The following is a 23,344-nucleotide window of genomic DNA, read 5'->3' on the forward strand; positions in this document are numbered from 1 at the left end:
ATTCAAAGTCCTCTTTACTACCTATTTTAAAATATACTTTTCTTTTTAAAAGCAGACTTTCAGCATATTCTGATAATGTCACTAAATTTTATTTTCTGAAGAGTGATCTATTTATGTTAAAATTTGTATGCATCCCTTAGAGTTTATTCCTTATTATACTTTACCTGTTATAGTAATCTTTAAGACATTTTTGTTCTTACAGCCCTTAATTTATAGTCAGTACACTGTGTAATTCCCAAATAAAACTCAATATTGTTATCATGGTTACCATTGGACCAAAGCATATTTGATGTTTTAAGGGCATGCCTGTATTTATCATCAGGATGAATAAATTTTTTTTTGTACTCTTGAAGAAAAAAATTCCTAGCTTACAGTCATAGCTTACAATCATTTTCCTATCTGTTTCAGATTGTTATAGATGATAACATTTTACATTTTTTAGGGGTACTCGTTATTTTGTTCATATTGGCTCCTATTTATTCTCAGGACTTAAAATGCACAGTAAAAGTGCAGCAGTTTGTATTTGTGAATTTTTAAACATCTGAATTCCAGAAATGGGTACAAAGAAATAAAGACATTCTGTCATAGTTTCTTAACCTTGGCAATTAGCTTTTTGAAAAATCTAAAAGCTTATTTAGATCAAGCTGCCATGTACCAGAGAATGCATTGTTTGCTACATTTCTCATGCTGAAGTTAAAAACTTCTTTTGTATTTGGAAAGTATTTTCTATTGTAGTTTTATTTCATTTTTCTTTCTTTTAAATTTTTTTATTGGTGCATTGTAGTTGTCCATCTTAATGGAGTACAAAATGGTAGAGAAATACATGCACACACCGCCCAGTTAGCCCTTACCCACTTCCCACCCCATTCCCTACCCCTCCCTCGTGTTTGGCTTAGTGATTGACTTTGATGTGTTTGTGAAAGTACATCATGTGCCTTAGGGGATTTCCCTGTTCCCCTCCCATCCCCTCAGGTCCCCTGACTTGCTCATCTATAGTTTCTCCTCTTCATCTGGAGTCCCTCCTATGACCCATTCTCTTCCTAGCTTCCACATATTAGGGAGAGCATCTGATTTCTTATTTTTTGTGGCAGACTAATTCTTCAGTTTCATCTATTTCCCTGTAAATGATGTGATTGTGTTCTTTATGGCTGAGTCAAATTTCATTGTGTACATATCCCATAATTTTGTAATCCATTAATCTGTTGATGGACATCAACAGATGTATTTGGCTGCTACATGGTTATTGGTAGTAGAAAGCAAGGACTTGATACTTAGTTATATACAAGACAGTACCTGAGTAGATAGAATGTGATGGTTCTAAAACTTCATTTAATTTCTTTTATGAAAATCACCATATACAAGCAGGAAAAATATCATAAAGAGTGCCAGAAGAAGCTGTTTTTTGGTTATTTAGTAATACCACCTGTAACTAAGATATTAGTTTACAAATTAAGTATTGAACATGTAGTTGTCTATATGACTTTCAACATGATATATATCATTGTAACAAAAGGATTAAAAATAATTCTTTTGAGGGGCCTCTGCTACTTATGGCCATTCAATTTTGGTCATCTTATATTTTTATCTAAAGTGGTAAGTGATGCCACCTGTGATTATTAAGTATCATTTTTACTTTATTTGACAGCTCCAGAAAAATTGCATATTTGATCCTCTAGAGTTGCCAGTAATGTAGTATTTAATGATTTAGTATAATTTATAAACCTTTAAAAACTGAGGTTATACATAATTTTCTTCCATTAGCTTTTTCTTTTCTTTCTTTCTTTCTTTTTTTTTTTTTTTTTTTTTTTTGTGGTACTGAGGATGGAACGCGGGACCTTCTACCTCTGGGCTACACTCCCAGACCTATTTTACTTGGAAACAGTCTCTTAAACCAGCTGAGGCTGGCTTCGAACCTGCTCAGGATCCTCCTGTGTCAGCCTCCCAAACGCAGGGATTACAAGTGTCTGCCACTACGCCCGGCCACTAGCTTCTTTCTTAAAGACATTAACACCATCTAGGCAAAAAGTTAATTGTTTGTTAAATTATTATTACCTTATTTATTTATTTATTTTTTGCGGATCTGGGGATGGAACCCAGGGGCATTCAACCTCCAGGCTACACCCCCTGCCCTATTTTTCAATTCTTTGTTTTGAAACCAGGTCTCACTGAGTTGTAGAGGGCGTCACTAAGTAGCTGAGGCTGTCCGCGAACTGCGATCCTCTGGTCTCAGCTTCCCTAATGCTGGGATTACAAGCGTGCGCCACCACGCCCGGCTTGTACTGAATTTCAATTACATGTTTGGGTCTATTTCATCTACCGTACTTATTGACTTTGTACAAAATAGGAAATCAAGTTCAAGTTTTAAATCCAAGTGTTAAATAAAATAAATAAGTAAATTCAAGTGTGTTTGAGAACTCATTTTTAAACCTTTTTTTGCCAAAATTGGACCTAAATTGTTGCATTTTTGTTTGCTGTTTCCTGATTCACAGTAGAATGTGATTTTCAGATTTCTTTTCATTGTGTCATTTTGAAACAGAATCTCCCTAAATTGAGGACTCTTTCCCCCCATCCCACTTTGTTTACACTGGCCTCAGACCTGCAATCCTCTGTCTCAGCCTCCAAAGTCTGATATTATGGGCATGCACCACTGCATCTGACAAGATTCAGTATCTTAAAATGACTGCAGTATTTTAAAAATTTAGGATTTTAAGATTAAACAAAATATGCATTTTCAGGATATTAACCAATTCACATATAAGGTAGGTTGGTGTTTTAACTATGAACATTGATGTTTTTGAACCTTTCAGCATTAATTATATTTTGAATCTCAACAGATGTTCAACAATTTGATTCTAATCAATTTTTTTCTATTCTTAGACACTGTAGATTAAGAGGGTTTTAGAAGTTGAGGCAGAGATTAATTGAAATTTAAGTATAAATACTAAATTTACAATTGTTCATTTTCAGTCCGAAATTGGGTTTGGGAAAATGGAAACTTACATCAAATTGGAAAAGCTTGGAGAGGTAAGTATATACTGCAAAAATGTAAGACATTTTTTTCTTGTTTATCACCTACACTACTTTATTAGTCTGTAGTTTTGCCAGCCTGGAACCTTTTTAAAGGATTATACCTTGTTTTGAAAAGGTGACAGAAAATTAGGAGGATTAAGACACTCAATTCTTGAAATTATCTCAACAGTTTGAGAAGAAATATACATTTTTTTTAAAGATTTGTGATCTTTTATTGCAACACAAAGTATGGTGCTTTTTTAGTAACAAAATAGGTATTTATATGTTAGTCTCCTGGCAGTCTGTTGTCTATCCTGTCATGGGAAATTGCATGAGTTCATACTTGTGAAAAATAACTTTAGAGATAAAAACACATTTCATTGAAGGGTAAGGAAATTCTTAAGCTTGCTCCTACCTGCAGTAGTACTAATGTAGAAACGTCCTGCCTTTCACAGTAAAAAAGGGCAAAGAAAATAATAGACTTAATAATAGAGAAACTTCAAGAGAGTTGTTTTTGTTTTTAAGAATATTTAATGTATAACAATTCTAAAAAGTCCATGATATGGATAGATTTTTATAATTTAACAATTATATTTTCATTTAATATGCTTAGTGTTCTTCAATCTTCACATACCATTGCAGGTAAAACACCTTTGCTTTTAAAATTGTATCCTAAGCCAGGCGTGGAGACACACACTTGTAATCCCAGCATTTGTGAGGCTGAGACAGGAGGATCAGGGTTTGCAGCCATCCTCAGCTACTTAGTGAGGCCCCTTGCAACTTATTGAGACCCTGTTCCAAAATAGGGCTGTGGGTGTAGCTTGGAGGTAGAATGCCCCTGGGTTCCACCCCCAGTACCACAAAAAAAACAAAAATTTATTCAGTTAATCTGAAATAAAGTACAAAAAGTAAATTAAATCCGCTTCCTATGTTTTTTTATTTGTTGTTTTTGAGACACTAATATTAAGGATATGAAGGCTATGTATATGAAACTGAAATTCTTTTTTGCTGTAAGAAATAAGGCTGGTTATTGTGGAGTTTGCTTTGCAAAGTCGAACTTACCTAACATGCTTAGACATTTAGGATTCTTTTTGTATATAGATGGTATTAGATAAGCTCATGATAATTTTGATATATTTTTCAAAATTTTATTTTATAGGGTACATATGCAACAGTATATAAAGGAAGAAGTAAATTGACAGAGAATTTGGTGGCACTAAAAGAGATCCGTTTGGAACATGAAGAAGGTGCTCCATGTACAGCTATAAGAGAAGGTATAGTATTTAAAGAGAAACCAGCTTTTGGTTTTGTTGATTTTCTGTATTTTTTTTTTATTCTCTACTTTGTTGATTTCTGCTCTGATTTTAATAATTTCCTGTCTTCTACTGGCTTTGGTGTTAGATTGTTCCTGCTTTTCAAGGGCTTTGAGGTGTGTCATTAGGTTATTTATTTGAAGTTTTCTGTTTTTCTTATGTGAACACTCAGTGCTATAAATTTTCCTCCTAATACTGCCTTCAAAGTGTCCCAGAGGTTTTGATATGTTGTATCTCTATTTTCATTTGTTTATAGAGATTTCTTGATTTCACCTCTTAAAACTTCTATGATCCATTCTTCATTCAGAAGTGTGGTGCTCAGTCTCCACATGTTTATGTGGTTTCTCTGGGTGTTCTTATAGTTGATTTCTAATTTCATTCCATTATGGTCTGAAAAGACACAGGGAAGTATGTCATATTTATTGAATTTGCTAGTGCTCACTTTGTAACCCAGGATAGCCAAAGCTATGTAATAATGTATTCTAATAAATAAGAAGAACCTAGATATAGAAATAAGAGGTGACTAGAAGATACTTAGATTTTAAAAATTAATTTCTAAAGCAAAATATTTATAGAAAGGAATTAATCAAATTTTTGTATAGGTTACAGTAAAATACTGTGAAGTCATTAAAACCACATCTATATTTGATATAGGGAAATCTTATATAGTACATGGGAACATAGTAGTTATAAAATAGTATACACATTAATTAAATATAAGGAAAAACAAACAGTATGCATTTATATAGTGATACCATGTTATTTAAAAAGGTGGACTATTAAAAAATAGTTTGAGGCAACTAATTAGCAAAGTGGAAGAAGAAAAGCCATCTTGTACTTTATATCTAAATTAATCCCAGAGTCTCAAAAACTTAACCTTAAAGAAAAGGAGATGGACAGTTGTAATATTGGGGACAATTTAAGTATTATAATATCAAACCCAAAATCATAAAAATAAAAATTAATAGTATCAATTTTTCTACCACCAATTCCCTTGGGGAATTGTTTTAAACTTTAGAGAATCTTAAATACAATCAGTTTATGTGTTAAACTTACTTCAGGCTTTTATAAAAATTGGCTACACAGACTAACCATTTGATTTTCTTTTCTGTTTTACAGTTTCACTATTAAAGGATTTAAAACATGCAAATATAGTAACCTTACATGACATTGTTCACACAGATAAATCTTTGACTCTGGTTTTTGAATATCTGGTAAGCATTTAATAAAAAAAATCAGTATTTAATTTTTTCTTTCAGAAAGTCACAAGTTGGACTTTTAATATCCTCACAGAGATATAATTGTTTAGTTATTGATATTTAATTAAATTATGTGTGATGCATTCTGTACCTTGTAAAAACCCACTTATTTAAAAAAATTAAATACTATTAATGGAATCAGCCTAGTATTTTGAAAATTGTGTATCATATATAGTACTATGATTATTTTTTTCAGGATAAAGACCTAAAACAGTACATGGATGACTGTGGGAACATCATGAGTATGCACAATGTAAAGGTATGCTTTAGCGTATAATTTTAAATTTTGTTGAAAACACGGATGAATTATATTAGAGAGTGAAATATATCAGCATCATAACTACTCTTCCAAATTTTCTGTTTGGCGTCTGTTTAGTACAGCACAAGTTTCTTAGGATTAGACTTTTTTTGCTTCATTTTAAGTGTTTTTTAAAAAATTCTTCTTGACATTTTCTTTCATATTACAACTGATTATATGTAGAATGCATAATATCCAGGTATATCTGCAATTTGCCAAGAACTTTTTTTTATCCAAATTTAGTCAACAGTTTATGAGAACCAATTTTTCAAAATAAGCTATCCCATCAGTGTATTGGAGACATTTTTAATTTTGTAGGTAAAAAACTTTAAGTTTGCTTTGCTTTTTTTTTTAAATAGTAAGTTTGGTGGATATAAAGAAGAGCCCCTTTCTGTTATAAAAGGAACTCAGAACATATGGGTAATGCATTGCTAAGAATTTTATTTATTTATTTATTTATTTATTTATTTATTTATTTATTTAGTGGTACTAGGGATGGAACCCAGGGGATTTCTACCTCCAGGCTACACCCCACACCTGTTTTATATTTTATTTGGAAACACTAAGCTACTGAGAGCTTCATTACATAACTGAAGCTAACTTACAAACTGCGCCACCAGGCCCAGCTACTAAGGATTTTAGAACAAAACTCTAAATGTATTTTCATATACAATCTAAGGATTGTTTTCATCTTATTTTATGTTTTGCTTTGCATGATATTGTGAATGTCATTTATATATCTTTCTTGTTTTAAATTTTTTTTCCTGCTTTTATATTAGCAATAATTTGGAAAGAAAGTAAAGTTCATAACTTGCTAAAATTGCATTTATATTTTCCAAACTTAAAACCTAGCAGGAATATATTAGAAGGCAGCTGTACTTAGCACTATACCACCAGTGCCACCTCACAGGAATATATGAAAATAGTAATTTTAGAAATTTCAAAACACACAAATAAGCTTATAGAGTTTAGAGGCTTTGCTGCTTAGAATTCACCCAGACTAAGCACAGTAACACTTGTGGTCCTAGCTACTGGGTGGACTAAGGCAGAAGGATCAATGTTCAAGGCCAGCCTGGACAACTTAGAGAAACCTTATCTCAAAAAATAAAAAGAGCTAGCCTGGCGTGCTTGTAATCCCTGTGCTTGGGAGGCGGAGACAGGAGGATGCACAGGTTCGAAACCAGCCTCCCTGGGTTAAGAGACCCTGTTTCCAAATAAAAATATAAAAACTAGGTCTGGGAGTGTAGCATGGAGGTAGAAGGGTTTCCAGGAACCCCAGTACCACCAAAAAAATAAAAATAAAAAGGGCTGGATGTAGCTCAGTGGTACAGTGACCCTGGGTGTTCAGTTCCCAGCCGGGGGGTGGGGGGGTGGGGGGGGGTCAAAACCAGCATTCGGGCCATCATTCACTTGTTGCATTGGCTATTTTCAATATGTTGATGCCCTATTTTTTGTAACCTAGAAGTAAACCAAAAGTACCTCTTGAATCCTCTGTTCTTAAGGTCCTTTTTTGCTAACCCTAAGAATCAAGATGTGTTCCACCTCTCCATCAAAATCTACAACAAAAATTCTACCATTAGCTTGACAGAAATTGCTTTTTTACTAAGAGTCATTCAGAACACTAGAGTGCTAAAGCCCCCTTTCTGAATCACAGCAGATTTTGAAGACTGAGTAGGAGGTGCTGAAAGTAAAGTACCCAGGAGGTGGGTGCTAAAACCTGGTTAGGTTATTTTTATAGAAGTAATTTGCCAGAGCTATACAGCACCATTCCCTCAGAGCTTTTCCTAAAACCACCAGTTTTTATGCCATATTTTAAAGACTGTCCCTGATCAGTTTCTCCTTTGTTTTTTGGGGGGGATTTGTTGTTGCTGTTGCTGTTGTTGTTTGTTTTTGGTGGAGGAAGATTTGGTTGTAATGCCAGAATTTTATAATCAAACAAAAGCTTTAGTAGGCCTATAAGTTTATGAGGATATATTTAAGTCATTTTCTCTAATAAACGAACTACTAAAAACTCAAAGTTTTATTTGCAGTATTCATTTTCAGTGATATTGTTAGACAAAAAGAATAGATGCTTCAAATTGAATAAGGAACTATAAAGTTTAGAAACAGCTCTAAAAGGAAGAGGCACTGCCTTTACAAGGATATAATTACTTGCTTTTTTTCTTTTACTATTTTAGACCAGTTGTTTTTCTGCTTACCATAGTTTACTCTAATACCAAGATATATTTTATTATCTTTAAGACTCATTTTCACTTCCATGTTTTTTTAGCTGTTTCTTTACCAAATTCTACGTGGCTTGGCATATTGTCACAGAAGAAAAGTATTGCATCGAGACTTGAAACCACAGAACCTCCTCATTAATGAAAAAGGAGAACTGAAGCTAGCAGACTTTGGTATGGAATGATGAGATATTTTCAAATACCCCCAGTTGGTTAAGTATAGAACAGCCATTGTCACAGTGTATTAATACATTTTGGTAAATTTGGAAATTTTCTCTGCAGCCTGTAGAAAACTTTGATGGGTGGTTTATGTTGATTATTAGCAAAAAAACAATAAAAGGTATAGGATCTCTGGCATTGTCCATAGACCTCAGGCTCCTGATAGCTTTTTAAGGGGGGAGGTCTCCAAGATAAAATATATTATCCAAATTATAATAAGTTTGCTTGTTTTTTTTCTCTGTGTTAATATTTGCACTGATGATACAAAAGCAATAAGGGATATAGCTACTGATTCCTTAATCTATGTCTGGGCAGTGTCACCAAAGTATATGTCATTGTATTCTTCACTTTAAACGTTTTTTAGGGAAAAATTATCAGTTATACCTTAATAGTGTCTATTGAAGCAGTAAAATTTAATTTTATTAATTCTCCATCCTTGAGTAAATGGATTTTTTTAGTATTTTTATATGTCTGTAATGAAATGAGAATTGTACATGAAACACGTTTGCTATTCACAGAAATACTACTTACCTCAAGGAAAAATGTTTGATTATTTGGGTAGAGGCTTACTTAAGTAATCCTTTTTTTCAAGGAACACATTTTTACTTTAAAAACTAACAGACGAACTATGGTTATTCATACTTGGACATTTTGCAGGTGTTTCTTGAAAACAAAGGGAATAAACCTATCATTTCAAGTAAAACAACTGCATTATTTCTTACCAGTAATAAAATTTGAGTTTTCAAATAAAAATTAGATTTTGAAAATTTTAGGTGCACTAACTTTGAACTTGACAATTTTCCAGTACATAGAAATTTCTCTGACGGCCAGGTGTGGTGGCGCACGCTTGTAATCCCCGCGCTTGGGAGGCTGAGACTGGAGGATCGCACTGGTTCAGAGCCAGTCACGCTGGCTTAAGAGACCCTATTTCCACATAAAAAAGTTTAAAAATAGGTCTGGGAGTGTAGCCCGTGGGAATGTATCCCAGAGGTAGAAGGGTTTCCAGGAACCCTAGTACCACCACCCCCCCCCCCGAAAAAAAAAGAAAGAAATTGCTCTGACAAGATTAGTGGTTATGTTAGCAAATTGGATTTTTTTTTATATACTGAAGAAATATATAACTCAGGGAACCTTTCCAAATTACCAGTGCATATTATTGTCCCATGTGTGGGTAGAAGATCTATTTAAAATGCAAAATAGATCAATGAACTTTAACAAAAGGATGAGAAATTTACTTATATAATTCTGTTACTACATAAACAAAGTAACATATAGTTCTAATGTAGTACCAAAGAAGACTATTTATAATGATTAGAAAAGGCTATTAAAATGTTTCTCTTCTTTCCAACTTCATATCAGTATAAGATTTGATTCACTTCATACATGTATATTGTGATATATATGGTTTAATATGTATCAAAAGCAATTTATTACAACAGATATAGAATCCATCTGACTTCTATTAAAATAGACTTTAAAAGGATTTAGAGACATGTAAAGCAGGGCCATTCCTCTTACTAATTTTTTTTTGCTTCAGAAAAAAATATTTTTTCATAAAAATATCATTTGTGATAGCATGTACTGAGTGGTGTTTCTAATTAGTAAAAAATGTATTTTAAGTTTTCTCAGTCTTCTAATATGGTAAACATCAGTAATCTATATAAATAAAAGCACTTGGGTTCTTAATATTTGAGGGGTCATGTGGTGAGAAGCAAAGGGAAACACCTAGAGATGTTCTGTGCAAATATGAATGTATCATTTTGAATCTTATTACATTGTATAATTATGTTGCACCATTACAATTTTTAAGAAGAGAAATAAAAAAGTATGAAAAGAATCCTAAGAGCAAAGAATTTAGAAGCCACCTCTGAAAGAGGTTCCGTAACATGCCTACCACCATGACTCTTACTACATACTCAGTAATATAATTGGTAGCTGTATACTTAAAGCACTGTAGCTAATATGATCTTGAGGGATTTGAAAGAAAAATTACATGCAGCCTTAGGGAGGCTGAGACCAGAGGATCGTAGTTCGCGGACAGCCTCAGCTACTTAGTGAGGCCCTCTGCAACTCAGTGAGACCCGGTTTCAAAATAAAGAATAAAAAATAGGGCAGGAGGTGTAGCTCGGAGGTCGAATGCCCCTGGGTTCCACCCCCAGACCCGCAAAAAAAAAAAAAAAAAAAAAAAAATTACATGCTCTTTTTGTTTCTAGGAAGTAAATTTTTTTATCAAAGGAGCTTTGTAGAGTAACTTTGAATTTTTTGTTTTGCTCAGGAGTTTGAATAGAACTTAAGTTTCTAAAACCCCATGTACTTTCACATAATTATTATTATTATTATTATTTTTGGTGGTACTGGGGTTCCTGGAAGCCCTTCCACCTCCAGGCTACACCCCCAGACCTATTTTTACATTTTTATTTGGAAACAGGGTCTCCTAAGCCAGCGCACACGGCTGGCTTCGAACCTGCCCGATCCTCCTGTCTCTGCCTCCCAAGCGCGGGGATTACAAGCGTGCGCCACCACGCCCGGCGCTAATTAGTGTTTTTAATTTTTCACAAATTATAGTTTTAGTTTTGTACTATTTTCATTAAATTTCATAAACATGAATGTTTTAAATATTATGGAACAACTGATTAAAAATTTACTGTTGTTAAATAGTGAAATTTTTTCCTGACAATTTCTATACTTGTGCTCATTTAATGGTTTACAATATTTGTTTGAAAGGTGAATTACTATTTGTATTTCCTTCCTTAAAGAAGAAACGAGTGTGCCACATATATTTACATAAGATATTACAAGCAATTTGCATATGCTTACATAGATAATACAGTATTTTCTTGGGCATAGCGTATGTTATTTCCTTTATTACTTAACCCCACTCCTTTCTCCTTCTCTCTCTTGCCAAGCTACATTTATTGCTTTTTGTGCTTGGTCAGAAAATGAATGGCAGTGACGGAGACACTATGCTTGGATATTTGAAATGCAAAAGGAATGTAAAGGGCCATCAAAAATCTGCTTTCATCTGGGAATACTCTGAGTGCTTTCAATTTTGCTTCTAACCTCTACAAAGCAAGTCAAGCAATAAGAAATTCTGATTATTCATAAGATAATGCAGTCAACTTCACTTCTGTTGCTTTAGTTTTTTTTTAATGCATATAAGTATACACATGACTTTAAGCAAGGGGGAATCACTGAACTCTTGAGTACTTAGTTTTCCTTGAAAAGTTTACCCTTTTCCAAAGATCAATGTAATTCAGAGGTCAGAGAACTACTAATATAGAGATAGACCTTATCATTAATGTAGAAAATGGCTTATATAATACCATATTATGTTTAGTTAATTGGGTTTGGGAGAGATTGCTTATTTCATTTTATTCTAATACTAAAATGCTGATTGTAAACCAGGAACCTGTTTGGACACCCATCTTAGTTCAGAACTGTCTCAGAAGCAGGAAAGTAAAATGCTGAGAAAACTATAGCTGGCAGTTTGCCTTGATGGTATTAAGTTAGGCAAATTTATAGCAAATTTGTCCTTTGTCTTAGTATAACCCATTCTTAATATCAAGGACAGAACTCCATTTTATTAATTACCAAAATTTGTAGAAAAAATAGTATACAGAGTTTTACATAGCAGCAATCTCAACCTAAAAAATGAAGTCTCCCAGCCGGGAATTGTGGGCTGAGACAGGAGAATCTCAGTTCTCAGCCAGCCTCAGCTACTGAGTGAGGCCCTCCATGACTTTAGTGAGACCCTGTTTCAAAATAAAGAATAAAAAATAGGGCTGGGGTGTAGCTCGGAGGTAGAATGCCCCTGGGTTCAATCCCCCTCCCTTTCTCTTTCTCTCTCTCTCTCTCTCTCGCTCTCTCTCTCTCTCTCTCTCTCTCTCTCTCTCTCTCTCACACACACACACACACACACACACACACACACACACAGTCTCTTGGTTTTTTAAAATAAAATGTATTATAAAAATTATATTTCTTCATATAACCATTTAAACTTGCTTCTTCAGATGATCAGAATTTAGCAATGTTAGAGGCAATAATAACTTTCAGTGACAAAGATAAAATTGGGAACTCTGGTTTTTATTTCTGTATAATCAGTGGATTCCACATTAAATTGGCAAAGGAATAGCAAATATTTTGTACCATTTTTAGCAGTTAGTAATACCTAAAGTCAGTGATCTCTTATTCTAAAAATATCCATATAACAAAAAAAGTACAGAAAGCATTGCAGTTTATTACAAGGAAACCTTTTCTATATGGATTTCTGCAAGAAAATTGTCAGTAAAATTCAACTGGATCATAGATCAATACTTCAGGGTTTTTAACAAAAAGTTGTATGGCAAATGAATGTTGGAATCAGGTGATAAGGCAATAAAAGCTTATAACTGTAGCAAGTAAAATTGTATATCTTTGTCATTTGTTTACTTTGGATTAATTTTATTTGGCAGCATGACTTATGGACAAAAGAGAAACACCTTAAGTTTAGATTAATCCAGACCCCATACCAGTTCATTCACACGCATACAAGGAAGCTTACTTTCTGGTGGTGGATTTATTATAATTTAATTAATTACACAAGGATTTGGTGACCCAAGCCCACATGCACTCAGGAAAATAAGTAAAGCTGATTTTCCTGAAGGTATAAGAAGCTATGGAGTAGACATTTCAAGCATCCCTTTGAATGGAGTCATGGTGAGGATAGGAACTGTGAAAACCATTATATTTTTTTTAATTCTTTGTTTTCTTTTCCCTGTGAAGGACTAGCCAGAGCCAAGTCAGTTCCCACAAAGACCTACTCAAATGAAGTTGTCACACTGTGGTATCGGCCACCTGATGTGCTTCTTGGTTCCTCAGAGTACTCTACACAGATTGACATGTGGTAAATATACAGATGTTGTTGCCATTCATAATGTTAAGAGTGTAGTGTTTAATACAGGGCATTCTGATAATGATTTTTAAGGAGGTATTAAAGAACTATAGCAGAAGCCGGGAGTGGTGGCGCACACTTGTAATACCAGCATTTAGGAGGCTGAGACAGGAGGATCGCAGTTTGCGGACAGCCTCAGCTCCTTAGTGAGGCCTTTGCAACGCAGTGAGACCCTGTTTCCAAAATAAGGAATGAAACACAGGGCTGGGATGTAGCTCGGAGATAAAAAAAAAAAAAAACTATAGCAGAAGCAGTGATTAAGAGATTTAGCATAAGAGTAATATTGCTTAAGTTGAAATTGCAGTTTTACCACTTATTACTATATAGTATACCTATTTGAATTATTGACCCGTACCTTAGATTTCTCATTAAAGTAAACAGGAATAGTAACAATGACTGCTTCAAAGTTCTGCAGATAATGTTAAGACCAAATGGGCTAATTAATACATAAATAAAGGCACTCAAAAGAGTATATGATGCAAAATGATTTTTATCATCAGTTAATATTCACGAACATATACCTGCTTTAAGTTGATCTAAAAATAATAATCAAAATATTGTATCTATTCTCCCACATCAGTTTAGTAATAATATTCTTCTACTCGAATATTTTTGTTGCCAGTGCATTTGTTGCCTGTAGAATAAAGTATATATACTTTCTCAATTCATTACTTAGGGATTTCTGTAAGATGTCTTAAACTACCTTTTCAACGTATTTCAGAGAATTTCTCAACATAGATGTTCTCTTTTAGACAAATGCCCAACCACTATACTTCAAAAGTAACCTGGGCTTTCTCACTTTGCTTTTGGTGTTCATACCTGGCACTACACTGGTTACTGGAGTCTGTGCCTCGTAACCTTCAAACAGCTTTTCTAAATCCTTTCCTGAACACACTCTAGCCTATGGTGGCAGTTCCTTCCTCTGAACTATAGTTATATTTATTTCCTATATTCTTTATGTATTTGATAAGCCATATACTTCTATTGTCTAGAACAGTTTTATGAAATCTTGTTTTGTATAACTTTTTTTCTTTTTAAGAGTTTGGTAAAATATTTATATAATTAACCATTTTAACAAGTTTTAAGTAAACAGTTCTGAGACATCAAGTGCATTCACATTGTTGTGCAGCTGTTTTCGCCATCCATCTTCAGAGTTTTTCATTTTGCAAACCTGAAACTGTACCTGTTAAACAACTCCTTATTTTGTCCCCTTCTCCAGTACGTGGGAACCACCATTCTACTTTTTATCTTGAATTTAATTGAGTACTTCATGCAAGTGAAATCATAGAGTATCTGTCCTTTTGTGACCGGTTTATTTCAGCTCATTTTACTTAACCTCATGTTTGAAGGTTCATCCATGTTGCTGCAGGTGTCACAAGCACCTCCCAATTTAAAGCTGAACTTTTATGTGGATGCCACATTTTGTTTATCTAGTCATCCATCCATGGGCATTTGAGTTGCTTCAGTGTTACAGATCTTGTAAATGCTGCTGTGAAGAAGTATGTAAATACCTCTGCAATACCTGCTCTCAGTTCTTTTGGGTAGATAGTAAGGAGAAGAATCTCTGAGTCATACAGTAATTCTGGTTTTAGCTTTTTGAAGACCCATTACGTGGTATTCCACAGCAACCATATTATTATACCTTCTAAGTAACATTTTAATATGTCAAATTTAATTTTACATAGCTTTACTGTATTTACTAGATTGTGAGCCCTCTAATGGAAGGACCACGTGTTAAGCTTAGGTGTATTCACACAATTTATAGATAACAATTCAGTGAGCTGCCATCTTTTCTTTCTCTTACACACATATACCAACCTGTACCTACATTTTCTGTCTCTGCTTCCTGCACCAGAAAGTCTTGAATTACTTGCTTCTCACTATCCCTGCTACCCTCTTCATTAGCTCAGGTCACTTTGTCTCCCAGATTACTGAAATTGTCTTTGCAGTTGGTTTTCTTCCTTCCTGTCTTGCCCCTTTCAGGTCATAGCCTGCAGTACAGCGGATTTGATGAACAAATAATTTAATCGCTTATAGTTTCAAATACATAGTAAGCATTCAATCACTATAAGCTACTGTGAAAAGAACATTCTTTGAGGATCATGCACAAGAGAACTAGACATTTTAAGTGGGGGAAAAATGAATTAACAATATGGAAATTGAGACAGGGTAAATGTTAACAAATTGGTTAGATCTAAACACATCTCTACAGGAGGTTATCTAGCCGAGTAGTACAAAATTCTCTAGAGAGGCAATTTTAAGGGAAAGTTGTCTGATTGATAGTATGTAAATGGATTGCTCATTATTTTCATGGTGTATTTAAAGGGGTGTTGGTTGCATTTTCTTCGAAATGGCTTCTGGAAGACCTCTGTTTCCAGGATCAACGGTGGAAGATGAACTGCACTTAATTTTCAGATTACTAGGTAACAAGAAATCTTTTCCCTGTGATTTACTCCTGCCATTGACTGGTCAGATTAAGGCAAAGTGTCTAAAAATCATTTTTAAAAATTTGATACTGAGACTAATGTATACAGCAGTTATTTTTAAGGAATTACAGTTGGCTTAACTATTACAAAGATCTTTTTAGGTAATTTTAATTATAGAGTTTCATGTTTATAGTAAGGACTTTATGAAAAGAGAAGAAAAATATTGAAAATTGACATGTAGCGTATTATTAAGACTTTTATCTTATGTCGTGTCATCTGGATAGAAAAAGGACCTAGAATCATACTTCTGGCATCTTTGCATAGTCCAAAAATAAATCCATAAATATTTGTTATTTCTATTATTTTAACTTCAGTTGAAATAGTTAAATTGTCTAATAAAAGTAAATTGTTCCCACCTGTATTTAATCTCAAAGACTTGGGAGGCTGAAGCAGGAAGATCTCAAGTTTGAGGCTAGTTTGGTCAACCTTAGTGAGATTCTGTCTTAAAAGAAAAATAAAAAGGCTCAGTGTTAGACTGCCTGGGTTTAATCTCCAGTACCACAAAAATAAAGAAGTCGGTTATTCTCTAAGACATTTTCTTAGTTCTGCCTATTTACATGTAGATGCATATATAATTTATATGTATATATTTATTTAACAATATATACACTTTTTTTTTAAAATTCAGGAACTCCCTCTCAGGAAACTTGGCCAAGTGTTTCTTCAAGTGATGAATTCAAGAACTACAACTTCCCAAAATATAAACCACAGCCTCTAATTAACCATGCACCCAGGTATTTTTTTTTTCTTAAGTTATAAAGGGAAAAACCCATGTGATTCTTCAATCCCTTAAAGTATTTGCCACAGTAAAGGTTCAGGACAAATTATATAATGCACACAATTCTTAACTATTTGGGGATATAATTTAATTAAGTTTCTTCCTTGTTGTGTTTTTATAATTCAGTGATAAAGAACTATCAAGGTGTATAAATAGAATTAAGCTGAAGCCATATGTCTATACATAAATTTTGACTCTAATATAAATTTGACTCATCAGTATTTTAGCCAGTGCTGATGACAAAATTTATAAAGAACATAAACTCTTTCTGACTCCTCAGTAAAATGTAGTGGCCTGAATGTCAACAATTCAATTAAAGTTTCTTATACCTACTCCAGAGCAATCCAAGACTCCCGTTAAAATCTGAGGCAGAGTACTTTTTATTGAACTGCATTTGTAATAAGTGAACATAGAATAACTAACCCCTCTAATTGTTTTTTCTATCCTTCATTTAAAAGAACTTTTTTTAAAGAAAAGTGTCTTATAATATGTACTTTTTTTTATAATCAAAAGCCACTCACATTGCTAACAAAACACACTTGTTTTGCTTCCATTTACTCTTAGACTAGGAGGGAACAGCAAAACAGTTCTGACACCAAAAGTATTTTTTAAATATTTGTGTGAATTGATGTTTTTCTTGTTACTATAGCAGCTCATATCATTCTGAACTAGACTTTTTTAGGAAGAATAATATGTGCTTTTTTTTTTTCTACTTGTGTCTTTCCAAAGTAGCATAAGTCCCATTTTTGTCCTTTATATATTGCTTTGCTCTTGATAATGTCCAGTGTAGAAGGTTGAAGCTCTGTGAAGCAGATTTTCCATGGCCATAACACCTAGCTTATCTCTTAGGAACTCAGGAAGCTCTAGGTATGTGCCCACCAGAATGGCAAGCTGCAGAGGACCAGAAGGGTCTGGAAAATGGCTGGGCTGCAGCACACATAGGACCCACTGGTCACACTCAGGAAAATATTTCTTTATTTTTAATTGTACTTTTGCCAGTGAAGGGCAGTGCAAGATAGAGCTGTGATGTGATCAAGAGATTATCTCATTAAAATGATCCTAACTCCACTGTTCCCAGTTATGTTAATTTCATCCCCATAATTAGCTATCTCTACTGGCTATATCCTTGGTTTGGTAGTCCTTAGTAATGATATTTCATGAAGTTCCTGAGGCACATTTAAATTGAGCTAGTACCCATTGCTGAGCAGATTATCCTGTGAAAATTTGTTGAATGGCTTATCTCTGTTTATCTTGAACCACAGTGATATATTTTGGAGTTACTGTCTCTGTGTTTTTTCCATATAAAAAAATGACACACTTGAGTGTTGCCTTCTTTGCGACACTGAAAATTGGACACCTTTAAGCTTTCCTTATAATAGAGGTTTCTTTGTTTGAGATAGACTAGGGACTAAAATAGTTCTGTAGCTTTAATAATTAATGATTTCTTGAATATTGAAAAATTGAGTTGAAGCCCAGTTATTTATGGTTGTTCTTAAGCAAGTAGCAAGATAAGTTTTTTAAGGCTAAGATAGAATTGAAGCTATTTGAAGACAACAAGAGTGACTATTTAGGGCACTTAATTTAACAAATGAAAAAACTTAGGAAATGGTTTTATCTGAAAAATTTCGTCTGCTAAGATAAAATTGTCATTTGTTTTTTGTTGTTTCTAGGTTAGACTCTGAAGGAATTGAGTTGATAACAAAATTTCTTCAGGTAAGTCACATCTTATTTTGTAATTGTTAAATAAGTAGTTAAGCCTCTTTTCTCAAGTGTAGAATGGTATTGAAAATACTCCCTCAATTATTGTTAATGACAAATAAGGTTATGATAGTATCCAGTATGTTTCAAACACAATCATAAGGGGTGTGTGTGTGTGTGTGTGTGTGTGTGTTTTCTTAATGTGTCTGGGCTTTTATTTTGATCAGGAACAGTCTTGAGGTAGTCGGCTGCTGGCATTGGTCAACTGTCAAGGCCATATTCTCTGCAATTTATGTTTCTTATGTTCTCTTTCTCCTTATACTTACTGCCTTACAGGATGCTGCACCTCCAAATACCACTCATATTTTCCTCCAAAGCAGGAAGAAGAGGGAGAATAAGGGTGGTACCAACCACATAAGTCCTCTTATATCTTGAAAGCAAAGGCTTTCACAGAAATTCCTACAAGGCTTCTTCCCAAGTCTCATGGGCCAGAACATTAATTGTAAGAGAGGCTGGGAATTGGGGAACAGGATTGTCATGACTAATCTTACCTTAGAACAGCCATGATTCTTGACCCATTTGTTGGAGTTGGAAGCATGGACACCTTGAACAGACCTAGGTGTAATGTCAAGGAACAAAGGGCAGTGGATATCAGAAAGGTAATGAATAATGTCCACCATCGAGATGTTAGGTATATTTCCACTGATCCTTTGGTGTTTATGAACAGAGATAGCAAAAGGTTGAATATTTTATCATTTCAGAAAATACAGGAATCTAAATTTTTATTTAAGATCCAGCCTTGTCTTGGAAATGTATAAGATATAATTCTTGCAGCATAATCCTAACAACTCAAGTTTGAATGTTTCTGGAGTATTTCAAATTGGTGTTTAAAATTAGTCATATTAAATTATCAAGATTTAAAAAATAGCTCTAAATAATAATTTTCCCCTCTATAACTACTTATAGTACTTACAGAAAAAGTTAATAAAGCATTTCTTTACTTTTTCACAGTATGAATCTAAGAAAAGGGTTTCAGCAGAAGAGGCAATGAAGCATGTGTACTTTCGAAGTCTGGGACCAAAAATACATACTTTGCCAGAAAGTAAGAGAAAAGTCCCTCCCTCCTCCCCTTTATTTTCATTTGTCCAGGGTTGAGACTAGGGCAGATTAGAGGTTTAGAGAGATGGTTGCTGATTTCTAAGCTTAAATTTTTAGTTGTTTTTTGTAATTAGATCAGAATTTCTCACAGGAAGGGGATCTGTTTCTCTTGATCTATTTATTGTAACACTGAGCATGTCATCACCATAATATAAGAAATTAATATTTAGGTATGGGCCATCAATTTTATTGGACTTAAGTTGGAAAATGCTGTCTAATAGTATACTTAGACCTAATCTAGCTTTAATTCAGTTGTTAAAAGTGGACTTCTTAACTAGGCATTGTGGCCGACGCGTGTAATGCCAGTACTTGGGAGGCTGAAACAGGAGGGTCACAGGCTCAAGGACAGCCTCAGTAGATAGCAAGACCTTGCTGAGACCCTGTTTCAAAACAAACAAAAGGCTGGGGTTGTACCTCAGAGGGAGAATGCCCTGGGTTCAATCCCTAGTATACCATCTACCCCCCTAAAAAAGTAGACTTCTACAAAGATTGATGAAGCACAGCGGAAACCGGAAATCGTTTTGTGTAACAGTACATTCATTACCTTCTTGACAGGTAAAGACGACCTTCCTTTCTTGTGGTCGCTTTGACTTTACTATCCCATGCCGAGAGTGAGCATATTACTAGAGTCTCTAAAACAAGCACATCTCCCATGGCTGAAGCCATGCTTTAATTTTGCTCGTGACATTCTTTTTTAAAATTACCCAGACTTTTACTTTCAGATGAAGTAAGGTGAGTGGGGAATTAGGAAAATGTTTGGGACTGAGCTGTGAAAAGCTTTCATTAATTTCTCATTCTCATTTACTAGACAGTACTGATTCATCGAGGTTTTTGTAGGAGTTGGTGAGAAAGCTAACTGGAATAAAAAATCCTTAAGGCTTTTCACTTAGCACTTACTGGATATTTTTTTAATGAAATACTACCTTCTTGGCAGACATTAGAAATGAAAGATGAATTACAAGTTTTTTTTAAGAAGAGGATATTTACATTTCATTATTTTACCAAGTTTTTTCAGTTTGCGGTGGATAATATAAACCTGTTTCCTGTTCTTTGCTAAAAATTTGAAGATGATAATGTGAAGGTGTGATACCATTATGCCATCATAAGGAGACAGAGATAAAGGACAGGGAATAAAACCCAGTAATACACTTTGGTTAGGTCTCCCAAACCCCAGTGAGTCTTAGGACTGGCACTGTATATTTTCTTCAGAGAAACATGTACCATGCTTTAAAGCAGAGATGGGGTAATAAAACTCACAAGGAAGATTATTTCATTTGGTTTCTCCTCAAATCAGACAAAGGGAAATCTTTTATAGGAAAGATATAACCTAGCTGGGCCTGGTGGCGCACGCTTGTAATCCCAGCAGTCGGGAGGCCGAGACAGGAGGGTGGTGGCTCACAGACAGCCTCAGCTACTACTCTGTGAGGCCCTCTGCAGCACAGCGAGACCCTGTTTCAAAATAAAGGATAAAAAATGGGGATGGGATATAGCTCGAAGGTAGAATGCCCCTGGGTTCCATCCCCAGTAGTACCACAAAGAAAAAAAAAAGGAAGGAAGGAAGGATATAACCTTGTAAGTATAGCATAAATGTATTATGTTGAATCATAAACATTTTTCTATATTTGAGTTGTATTTGTTTTTAATAATGTTAGACCTTCACCTGATAATTTTTGTCTGCATTTTAGGCATATCAATATTCAGTTTGAAAGAGATTCAGTTGCAAAAGGACCCGGGTTTTCGAAATTCTTCTTATCCAGAGACAGGTGTGTTTGTCATAAACCATTTCACATGTCGATCATGAATATATGTGCGGAACCAAGCTTTTGGTTTACAAATTGATCAGTAAAATTATTGATGTTAAAACAATGTACAGTGCATTCCACAGCTGTGTATGTTTAGCATTGCACGTACTCACTTTTCTATATGATGTGGGCAGCTCAGTCAATCTTCAGAGAGAAATCTGACTCAGTCAAGCCAGGGATCCTGAAAGCTGCAGATGGCACAGAGACCTTTTACAAGTGACCTGGCTTGATCACTGCACGCTCCATCCCTGGCACTAAGGCAGAAGACACATCTGTGCTTCCCTAGTCATCAGGTTCATCACTTCGAAGCACAGAAGCTGTAGACTGACCCCATCAACAAAAGGGTCGTTTAAGACAGTGCTGATCACTCTTACCGTGGACTGTTAGCTTTTGCTGGTGGGAACATTAGCTTCCTAGAGTCACCAAATACTGTATGTGGGATAAAACTGAACCTTGAACTGCCTCATAAAATGACTTTATATTTTAGGACATGGGAAGAACAGAAGACAGAGCATGCTCTTTTAAGTCTGATAACATGGTTTCAAGCCCAGCCCCCAGCCTTTCTTACCAACCAAGGACTCAGATCTGAAGGCAATTATTTCTTTTGGTGGACTTGGAATCTCCATTTGTCTACACTGTCCTCTTCACAGTGGAGTCTTTTTATTTCAGACCTACAGATTGTTTTTATATTTGTTGTCACAGTGTGACAATTTTTTTGTACAGTCGGTTTTAAGGTTTTCTCTGCCATTAGAGCCAGTAGGTTACAGCTATTGATGTAACTGTAGCTGCAATTTTTGTGCAGGACTGAGAAACACAGTGCATTATTTATTGCGGAATCATTGCTGCTAAATAACTACTGTCTGTTTATTTAACACAACAGTTGAATGCCTGAAGAAGTTGCAGTGGCTTTACTATATGTGAATGCATCTGTTTCTCCTCACAAATTGTTTTATTGCTGCATCTTTTGTTTGTTTTTAAAATTAAACTGCAGTGTTTCCTGGAATGTATATTTAGCTTTGCTTAAGAGTAAAATAAGTGAGCCATCTTGAACACTCTAAGTTTGTGCTGCATAATTTCTTACTGAATATTGGCAAGTAGAGTAGCTAAGAGATTAAAAGCACATTATGTTTAAGAGAGCATGTGATGCAGAAGTTGATTCGAGCAAGTGGATATCTAACATTTTTGGGTTCTCTCATCAGACACCAATAAATTAAAGCACCAAATTATTTATTTTTAGCTATTTCTTATTTTAGAAATGTCTACTGCATATTACTGGATATTTGTATACTAATACACTTGCTTTAACTTAGTTAAAACTTAACCATATAAGTCCATTCAATTGTAAAGGGTCTTGTTTTTATTTGTCTTAAATACATTTCTTTTCCTAGAAAGGATGATACTTCATTAGGGAGCAGTTTATTTCATTTGGGGGCTCTGTGTATTTCAGTAGCATTCACTTGGAATCAGCTAAAGGCTGTACTATGTCTTTGAAATGAGCCACGGTGAGCTGCAGATGCTTTAACGCAGTGCAGGTGTTACCTGGTCATCAGAGACACTGCATATTACAGTTTAATTATGCATCTTGAACATCACAAACACTTTGATGTTGCTAACAGTGTTCTAGACATTTGTGTTCACTTTTAAGAACTATTGTTTAATGCATCTTTAAAAAAAAACTAAATCTTAATTGGTATATTTTGCAATGGTCATGTAAATTTTTGCCTTATATATCATGAAAATAGTAACTTAATTTTTTTTTCCTAAAATTCACTGTAAAACATTCAGGGGTCCTACCATTTCTGTTCAGGAAATCTTGTAGTTTATTGTTGTTATTTAACAGTATTAAGTGAGTTTTTGTATATTTCATCTTAACTTTATTTGTGAATAGTGATTGTGGCATGTTTGGGGGTGTTATTTTAATATTTCATGATACTGAAATTTTAATTTTTTAAAAAAAATTTCTGGAAGAAACAGATTCATGTGTAATAGTGAATATTGGACCACTACTGCTTTTCACACTTGTAAATTGGTTTTATGTTAAACCGTGTAGCCTAACAAACTACTGTTATTTCTAACTGACAGACATGTATTAATATTGTACTTTGAAGGTTATAAATATTATGTGGAAATTCTTCCATTTTGTTTTGAAATTTATAATAACAATCTCCATGT

General features: G+C 34.3%; 1 protein-coding gene across 1 annotated transcript in view; it reads left to right on the top strand.

Moving 5' to 3' along the window:
• Window positions 1-21,697, top strand: part of CDK17 (cyclin dependent kinase 17) — a gene marked incomplete at both ends in the record, with an annotated part of 43,792 nt that extends 22,095 nt beyond the window's left edge. Inside the window, 12 exons of the mRNA XM_080705627.1 lie at window positions 2,968-3,024; window positions 4,169-4,283; window positions 5,442-5,536; window positions 5,778-5,840; window positions 8,149-8,272; window positions 13,082-13,202; window positions 15,576-15,673; window positions 16,365-16,470; window positions 18,185-18,227; window positions 19,224-19,314; window positions 21,056-21,133; window positions 21,660-21,697. Coding sequence (XP_080561753.1) covers window positions 2,968-3,024; window positions 4,169-4,283; window positions 5,442-5,536; window positions 5,778-5,840; window positions 8,149-8,272; window positions 13,082-13,202; window positions 15,576-15,673; window positions 16,365-16,470; window positions 18,185-18,227; window positions 19,224-19,314; window positions 21,056-21,133; window positions 21,660-21,697 — 1,029 coding nt within the window. The remainder of the gene's footprint in view (window positions 1-2,967; window positions 3,025-4,168; window positions 4,284-5,441; window positions 5,537-5,777; window positions 5,841-8,148; window positions 8,273-13,081; window positions 13,203-15,575; window positions 15,674-16,364; window positions 16,471-18,184; window positions 18,228-19,223; window positions 19,315-21,055; window positions 21,134-21,659) is intronic.
• Between the last annotated feature and the right edge of the window lie 1,647 nt (window positions 21,698-23,344).

This window comes from Muscardinus avellanarius (assembly GCF_963383645.1).
Source record: "Muscardinus avellanarius genome assembly, chromosome: 11".
Lineage (NCBI taxonomy): Eukaryota > Metazoa > Chordata > Mammalia > Rodentia > Gliridae > Muscardinus > Muscardinus avellanarius.